Raw genomic sequence first — 9,530 nt, 5'->3', positions numbered from 1 at the left:
CCATCTCACCAGCCCCTGCACACAATTTTTTATACCTCCAATTCCAAATTAGTTACACATCGTTTAAAAGCTCTATTTGTTTCCCTCTCTAAACCTGAACTGTCAACATCTCCAATATTGTCACTTGAAAGGGATCACAGAAAATAAGTGCCTATCTTCTAAAGTAACAATTTTTAAACAGTCCCTCAAAATGTTTCCTTTCTAATACAGGTTGAAACAGAAAAAAATCTAGCAAGGCTGTAACTCTGAAAGTACCACTGTAAGTATTTAATCACTCTGTCTTCACCTTCTTTGTCCAGAAAAATCATAAAGGGAGGTGGCTGATATTCTAAAAATCCATTAGGGTAGAAAATTCTGAGTCTTCAGTAAAAGTACAACTATCCACCCAACAATTCACTTCACTGGGATGACCAAACTCATTATTATTAACTTTTTACAGACAAATCTAAATGAAAAATACGTATTTTGTATTCAACCTTTTCCTCCCATTCAGCTATTCCCTTAAAAGAATGGTTTCTAAAAATTTGTTATTCTGGATAAAAAAAACTTTGCAACCTTTCTCTCTTTCCCACAGTGCAGCAATCAAAACATAATACTGGGGCCAGGGAGATGGCTCAGTGGAATAAGCACTTCCCTGGTAAGTGCAAGGGCCTGAGTTCAATCCCTGGTTCCGCAAAAAAACCCAACCAACCAACCAACCAACCAAACAAACAAAAAAACCCATAATACTAACCAGTGAGTATTTTCATCAAAATACAAACTAGTGAGTATGGACTGTGACCAGAAATTTTGATAAAACAGTACATAAAAAGACTTAAATAAGAGCAGCTGACTAAAAAATTATTAATCAAATGCAGGATACTTTCATTTAAGTCTGCCTTGGAGACAGAGGATGTAGTAAAAAGAAGAGATTTTGGAGTCCAGCAAACCGGCATTCTTCATGCTTTGTAGAGAATACTGAACTGAAATATATCTTGTCTATGGAATAAAAAATGTCACATCATCTCTTCCATTCTAAGATACTTAAACAGATCATTAGACACTGTGAAAACTATGTATCTATCGTTTGTCATTTAGAATACATATTGAAGTTATCCTGTAATACTAAGTCCCAAAGAAAAATTATCAACTTACTGCAAATATAGATTTTTTTATCTATAAACAGTACAAATTTTATTGAACATAAAGACATTCACAAACTCATATTTTGTTCTAAAATACGTTTAGGTATCTTTTCTTTGAAAAGTATGGAAGTTTTCTCCAAGAGACATAAAATTTTAGATAGCAGGTACCATTTCTTAGCCTTCAAAAGTGTCAGTTATCCTACATTTATTAAACTATGAGAACCACTGGAGCCACTGCTCCTCTCTCTCCCAGCACTACCCCCACCTAACACACTTTCTTTTTTTTCCTTTTTAATCTCTGGAAATCATTCAGCACTAGAACTAGGTGAGTGCAGATAATAGTTAATCATTTACTGTGCTTCTCTTTTCAAGAGTATTAATTAGGCCCATACAGTACATTTCTCAGATCCTAGATTATTTGAAAAAATTAAAAAAAAAAAATCACACTAAAAACTGTATCTAGATAAAACACGATGAAGACTACAGGCTGAAAAATAAAGCTTCTAAAAACTCAGAAAATTTAGGTGTTCCACATAACTTAAGTCTAGTAAACTAACATTAATACCCTTCCTAACCATTTCAGAGTTTCTCCAGAAATACCAGATTCAGCAAATGCATTAACAGACACAGGTTAGCACACTGACTTACTATAGTCAGGTATACTACTAATCAAAACTTGGCATGAATACAATCTGATCCTAACCTGCAGGCCAATAAAAGATACAGAAAACAGTACTTATGTATACTGTATTCAAATACTCGTATTACAGAAAACAAATACCACCCAGAAATAAGATAGCTTCTTTATGGAGGACTTGAGGAACAGTTAAACACTCAAGTCACAGTACACAATGCACTATCAGTCTCTCCATACACAGGATTTAAAAGGAGCAAAAAAGGACAGACAAGCAGCAAAATATTTTTTTTTAATTTTTTTTTGTTTATTTATTTATTTATTGTGGGGGGGGGCAGCTCAGCCCACCAGGGGGCGGGGCGGGCTGGCATGTGGTGCTGGGGATTGAACCGCGGTCCCTGCGCTTTGCTTTGCTTAGCTTAGTTTGTTCTAAGTAGGTGCTTTAGACCAAGGAGCCATCTCACCAGCCCCAAGCAGCAAAATATTAACGCACCAAATTTTTAACATAGAAGCTAAGTGACAGTATATGGATATATATAGATCTGTTATACTGTAGTTAACTACAGTATTGTGGCTATGATCTTTAAGTTTTCAAAGCAAGTTAAGAAAAAAATCTGATTTGGTCACTCAATAACAATTTTCTCAATATTTCTAAGAGCATGTGTATACTGATGAATACTAAGAGTACAATAATGAGAAATGTTAACATTTTCCCACTTATTTTTTAAAAGAATAAAACCTAGAGATTAAGTACAAACAGGTTTGTAAATTTCCTTATATTCATAACAGATAGAGCCAGTAACATGAATCTCTACTTGAAGTTTCTAATGTTTGGTTTCCACAACAAGGTTGTCTTTAGCAAACTACTCAAGTTAGTAAGGTGTGTGGGGTCCTATTCAAGTTAGGCCTTAAGAAAACTGAAGAAAAAGAAAAGGGTTAAGGTCTTTCATGACAGATTCTAACCACCCAGGGCCTTACTAATATCTGCTCCATGAAACCCATGATTACCATTTACGGAAGCCATGCTTACTAAAAATGGGAGCAGGTCCAATCCCATCATCTCATTCAGCAACTCAACATAACTGAGAATGATTTCAGAAGCCGTAGGCTATAAAAATTTTAAATTACAATACAACTAGTGACAGCATACCTGTTCCAAAGTATAGCTGGATTTAAAAGAAAAAGAAAAAGAAAAAGAAAGCAAGTGAAGTGTAGTTGGAAGGCAGTTGTTAATGATCCTACAATCAAAGTAACTTTTTAAGATCTGGAGATTTTGTGTTCTAAAACTGGTTCTGTTACACATTTCTTAATCTTCAGAAATAAGGTCAACAGTTTTTTCACATTTGCAAAGTGAAGAAAAAGATGGAGACCTCAAAAGTATCAAAGTAGTCCCCAAATTATAAAGAGCTTATGCTCCAAGGTTTATCACTCCTTTGAGAACATGTTTATACTAATCAACCGATTTAATCCCATACCTTCTACGGAAAACAATGCATTCCAAATTTCAACTCCAAAAGCCCTGCAAGGAGAGACCTGCTTTTTTGATAACTACAGTTAAAATCGCAACCTCACAGAATTTTGTCTTTCTAGAGGGAGAAATCATTGTAATGGGAAAGAACAGAAAAGAGCAGCTCTCCTTACATAGGGAGCCTTTTAGATTGTTTGCATGAAACAAGCTACAATTTAACACAATAAAGATCATGGAAAAAGACCTAGCTAATAAAACAAACATTGTTACAACAAAAATATGTAGAAACTACACTTTGCTCCAGATAAAAAGATAAAGTTTAGTGCTGTGATCAACCGATTCTTTGGCTCATGTAGACAATATACTCTCAAACTGCTTTCTCATGCTTAACTCAACTGAGAACAGAATAACTAAAGTAAAAAGGAGATCATCCCCCCAGAAGTTGTCAAGTTTTTAAAAAATATTATTTAACATTATATACCGCATCTTTAACAAATGCTCAGATTTATAAAACAAATTGGATGACAACTTTGGCAGCTAATTTGAATTTCACACAACTTATGAACTGCTGTAAAATTTACAGAAGTAACTCACAGACACAGAAAGTAAGCTTTCCACTAAAAATGAATGAAAGCAAACATGAGAAAAAGGAGTGGGGGAAAGTGTGGTAGGCTAGAGTAAATTGGGTCTATAGTCAAAAAGCATGAGAAAAAATTTGAAGTATGATTAAAGGTCGCTGCCACTCTACCTAGTTAAGATGGTAATCAGGGCAAGTTCCCAGAGAGTATGTAACCTAGAATGTTAGACTCTGGTAGACCTGTTAAAAGTATTGATACTATCAGTAGTTTTGGAGGAAAATGGCTTTAACCATCGAAAGTAATGACAGATAAGAATATACTTACTCTTATTTTTTTTTTCAGCAAGAATGATTATATCAATAACAAATCCAACTAACTGAGATCCTCAATAAATGAAAAGAAAAACAAGAGGGCAAGGTATTTTTATCCGAAGCCTACTTTTGATTAAGTTACCTCAACTGGAAATGGTATGAGATTTATACTGACAAGTTTCTATCTATATTGATGTAGGGACAACTCATTTATTACATGGATCTCAACTCATTTATTACATGGATCTAACACTAGGAGTATAAACAATCAAGAATATAATGAATAACTATTTTATAACTATTAGTAAGCAGAATACCTAAATCAGTTAGGTTAAGACTTAAGACATATATACTTTTAGACAGTGCATAAAAATCCAAAAGATATAGTTTGTTTTGGGGCTTTTGGTACAGGAATCGAACCTAGGGGCTCTAGCTTGCTGGACAGGTGCTGTGCCACTGAGCTACATCCCAGCCCCAAAGGTACAGTTTTAACAAAAGGGTGTGTCAGAAATGTTTTAATACATGGAAAAACAGAAGCAAACATTTTTATGGGAATGACAAAGGGTCATGCCCTCAAAGTATATTCTCAGAGCTGGGGGGCAGGGGGGAGGACTTCCCCTAAGTCTTTTTTTAAAAGAATATTTTAAATTTGTAAAGCAGTCTAATAAACCTTTTCACATTATCAGTTTCAATATCGATCTCAGACTGATTTGATGCTTGTTTTAATTCTCTTTCAAAAAAAGAAAAAAAATGACAAAAATCACTTCATCATTCAGTTGTTACTCAAAATATTTGGTCAATCATGCACTTCTGCTGTTTCAATCTGAAAAGACACAACTTTCTACTTTCACATTGTTCAATAAATACTAGCAGTTTTCATTTTCTGGCTCCAATTTCATTTTTGTCTAATTTGCCTAAATGTTTCAAATACTATGTCTAGTTAATAAGACAACCTAGGGGGCCAGGGAGATGGCTCAGTGGAGTAAGTGCTTCCCTGGCAAGTGCAAGGGCCTGAGTTCAATCCCCCGGTTCCGCCAAAAAAAACAAAACAAAACAAAACAAAAAAAAAACAACTACCTAAGAGTACTATACCTAGTTAATAAGAATTCATGGATATTCTTAGGCTTACAAATAATCCACACTAATATATTTCCTTCCATAGTTCCAAACATAAAGGTTTAAAAAAACAAAAATGTTAGAAAAAAATAAAAGCTTCTAAAACAGGATTAAAACATCTTACAGAAGAATGTCACAGTAATTCACTGTTTATGTAAATTGAATTCTGTGAGCCCTTTTGGTGTTCAGTAGATACTGCAGTACAAATTTTTCTCTTCTTGAAAGCAGAATCTAAATCCAGTATCTTAATATATGCATAAATCACCCCCCAAATATTTATATTCTACATAGGTATTTAGTAACTCAAGAATATGCTCTGTGCACTTCAAATAACAAACATTCTAAAGTTTAGGTACAATTGTAAGGAAGTAAGATTTAACTCAAGGTTAACAGGTCAACAAGATGTCAGGTGAGTGAGTACCTTTTACTCAGGATGATCAAGTTGGAGAAAAAGTTGACACAATCTTACTTTCTCAGTTCACAGATGAATATAGTTTTTGATTTTAGCTTGTTTTAAGAGTAAGTTAATTTCCTAAATTTTCGGTCAGTTTCTTATTCTATGTGCAACTTCGGTAATGTAACCTAGGGCTCCCACCATTGTGGTACTGTTTGTTCTCTTAGCCACAAATCTTCATGCAGAAACCAATAAATGAAGTAAAGCAACGATTTTGATACTGTGCCTAACACACTGGGGGTGACAGTTTGGCTAACAACATAATGAGCTTGCCCCGAAAGGCAATCCTCTAGATGACTGTGGAACACCGAGGTGCTGAGTGCAGTTAAGGCCCTGACCATAATATAAAAAATTTAAAAAGCTTTTTTTGAAAATATCTAACTGTGAATAAGTAAGAGTCTCTAGCTTTCAGATCACTTTCAAGGTTATTATTTCCGTTCCTACAACCACATTCTCCTTTTCCCTTCTCATGTAAGAGCGAAAAGACGAACAGTAAGAACGTATAAATTGCGGGGCTGAGCAGGAAGGGTTCCAGCGCATCTGGACTCACCTCCAGCAGCAACAGGGCAACCGCCGGGCAGGTCCCAGCCCCCGACCAGCAAAGGCGCGCCGGCAAAAATGAAAGAGCCCGAGAGCTGCGGGCGGGAGTCGCCCCGAGCCGGCGGGCAGTACCCGCCGCCTCCAGCGCGGCGCGTCCCGCGCGGGACACCCACCCTGTAGGCGGCCGTCCCCCGCTCGGGGCAAACTTCGCCCGCGGGCAGGGGGCGCGCGCGGGGCCGCACCGGGCGCGGGGGGAGGGGCGGCGGGCACTCACCACGGGTCGAACTCGTGGATGATGCTTTCGAAGCGGATGACGGCGAACAGGCGCGAGCTGAAGCCGGCGAGCCAGGCCAGGAAGAGGATGGTGAAGGAAAGCAGCGACTGCCAGCCGGCCGGCTGCGACAGACCCCCGGACAGCCCCGCGGGGGCCGGCTTCGGCGGCGCCGCGCCGCCCGCCGCCTTGGCCGCGCTCTGGGCCCCGGGCCCGTGGTGGCCGTGCCGACTGTTCCCCAGGGCCATGAGGCCGCTCCACGCGGACGAGTTGAGGGACGACTTGTGCTTGCTCTCCGGGGCCGAGGGCTCCGCCATGTTGTGCCCCGGCGGCGGGTCTCGCGCTCCTCCGCGGCCGCCGCCGCCGCCCGGAGCGAGGGGTGCTGGGCGGGGACCCGGAGGAGGAGGAGAAGGAGGAGGAGGAGGAGGAAGAGGAGGAAGAAAAGGAAGGAGGAGGGAAGAGCTCAGCGCGCTCCCGCCCTCAACGCCGAGAGGCCAGGGAACTGGGAGTGGAGGCGGCGGGGAGTCTCCGCCTCAGCAGCGGCCGCGACCGCCGCTCTCTCAACCCAGATGGCCCCCGCGCTCCACTAGCCATCCGTGTCCCCAAGGCAGCTGCGGTGGCGGCGGTGAAAGCCGACGGGACGAGGGCGCCAGAGAAGGAGCAGACGGAGGCGGCACCACAGCCCGGAGAAGCAATGACATTCCCCCTCACGCCCGCCGGCCGCCCGCCCGCCGAGCCGAGCCGAGCCGAGCGAGGGGAGGAGCCCCCTGGAGTCCGGGCGGAGCTCAGGCAACGTCTAACTCCTCCCCTCGCCCAACAGGAACTGGCTCCTCCGCCTGTCACAAAGCGACAGGTCCGTTAGGGGGCGGGTGCAGAGTCGCGGCCCCCACCAATAGGGGCCCGAGCTGAGGCGGGGCTTAGCCAAGCGTTTAAGCGACTCCCCCTGCCCGCCTAGAGCCCATTCGCCGGCAGCGGCTGAGGTGCGTGGTTGTGGTTTCATTGTCAGTTGAAAGGCGCTGTTCCGCCCGCGCGTGCAGCTCCCTCTCTGGAGCTGAGCCTAGCGGACGAGGCGGAAGGCGGCCGGGCACAGGAGAACACCTGTGGTCCTGCTCGATTTAAGGGGCGCTAAGGGCACGAGCCCGACCGGCCGAGCACTTGCAGGCGCTGCGGTCGTGACTTTTAACCCGCTCTGCGCCGAACGCCCGCCACGTGACTGAGCGCGCAGGCGCGCTGCGGACCCTCCGGCGCGTGGGTCCGGCCGCCGGGCTGCGCTCCCGCCCGCCTGCGCCCGGCGCAGGTGCTGAGCCCCGCGGCTGTGAGCCGGCTGCCCCGCGCGCTGCGCCAAGCCGAGGCTAGTTCGCTGGCGCTGAAAACTTGTGCCCCTGCTCCAGAAAGATCTACCGTAGCAAGCAAAATGCGACTTCGCTCTCCTTTTATCGTTTCTTGAACAGTGTTTTCTGATTCCAAGAGTAATATCTCGTCATTGGATTTGTGCGCAAGTGCAGGAATTCATTGTTAAGGGCTCCAGACATTCCTTCAAACAAATGAAATTACTTAACTTGCCCTGGCCTATCAACTGTTACTCAATACTCGTTTTGGTAAGTGCAGTTGCTTTAAGCCACTAAAGACCCTGTACACGAATTTTTGCATGACTAAGACACTTTCCCATTCCCTACCCCCAAATAATTACCAAGTAGATTAAACTCAGAACAAAATGAGTTTAAATCAGGCAGTGAGATTAAAACTACTCAGCTAAGCCCCCAGCGGAGGTGCAAAGGTTGATACATAATCAACGCTCAACAGAGACTTGGTTAATTTTGCATGTAAGTTCACAATTGTCCACTTTATTAGAGAAGTAACATCTGAATTTTATAATGTTTTTGTGTAATTATAAAGACAATGATTTTAAGTCACGTAAATGTTAAAAATGCAAATTGTGTTTACGAAATACTAGATAAATGAGCAAGTATAATTAGTTTGAAGTTGCTCATTACTCTTTTAAGTTAAGTGATTAACTTTTCTCATTTCCTTACAAAAATAAGTGTACTCATTAAGAACGAGGTTTCTAGGAATAGACTTTTTCACCACCAATTTAATAGCCAACATATTTTGAACATCTGAAAAATTATTTTGATGTATTTTTAGTACAGGGTCTCATTACACAGATCGGACTCGTAGTGATTACCCTGTTTTCAGCCTTCCAAACGCTGGAATTACAGGCAAATGCCACCACGCCCAGTCTCAAATGCCATCGCAGCTGGGGGGGAGGGGGGAGGGGCTGGCATAGACGCCACCAGGCTCAAACTCCAATCCGCTGAGCTATCTGGCGGGACCTTGAACATCTAAACTTTAATGGGACTTTTGATATTAACCAGCCCTTTTTAGAGAGGATAATCTGCTCTTCCTTACAAGCAAAGTAGTTTTACCCTTGTTCTATGAACCAAACTCTACAAAATTTATTTTGCATGTTATTTTAAAACTTACTTGGCTATTGCTGTTATTTTTCATGTAGATGTTCCCTGTTGCGTTCTCTAGTATCTCCTTTTGTTTCCTTTTTTTTGGTTCGCTAATGGCTAGAAGAAACCTGTCTGAAAAGTGACAAGGCTCATTTCTGTTCCCAAGCTATTCTTTATTAGCCATGTAACACTGAACAAATCACCTTGCTGGGTTGCCCTTCCCATGCTTATATTGTTAATATTAAATAACTTACCTGAAAACACTATGGAAAATTGTTAAGAAACATGCAAATGTAGGGTAGTAATGGGGTGAAAGCATTAAAGCATTTGGATACCCCCCCTTTTTTTTTTGCTCTGAATGCCTTCAGGGCAGGTTTAGCTGGCTTGAGTTGTGGGGATCCAACCACAGCAACCTGAGCCTGACTGCTTTGTTGAAGCAGCCACTTAAAGACTTAAAGAATTGAGATGGGAGGGAGGAATGGCTCAGTGGAAGAAGTGCTTCCCTGGCAAGCAAAGGGGCCTGAGTTCAATATGCGGTTCTGCAAAGAAAGAAAGAAAGAAAGAAAGAAAGAAAGAAA

The 9,530-nt window shown here is 41.9% G+C and overlaps 1 protein-coding gene across 1 annotated transcript in view; it reads right to left on the bottom strand.

Moving 5' to 3' along the window:
- The window catches only part of Stt3b (STT3B, catalytic subunit of the oligosaccharyltransferase complex), a 103,471-nt gene extending 96,261 nt beyond the window's left edge, over positions 1-7,210 (bottom strand). The window contains exon 1 of the mRNA XM_004634227.3: positions 6,500-7,210. Coding sequence (XP_004634284.1) covers positions 6,500-6,813 — 314 coding nt within the window. The 5' untranslated portion in view covers positions 6,814-7,210. The remainder of the gene's footprint in view (positions 1-6,499) is intronic.
- Between the last annotated feature and the right edge of the window lie 2,320 nt (positions 7,211-9,530).

This window comes from Octodon degus, unplaced genomic scaffold (assembly GCF_000260255.1).
Source record: "Octodon degus isolate 3935 unplaced genomic scaffold, OctDeg1.0 scaffold00059, whole genome shotgun sequence".
Taxonomy (NCBI): Eukaryota; Metazoa; Chordata; class Mammalia; order Rodentia; family Octodontidae; genus Octodon; species Octodon degus.
The sequence above is the reverse complement of the archived record's forward strand: the minus strand, read 5'-3'. Positions and strand labels throughout refer to the sequence as shown.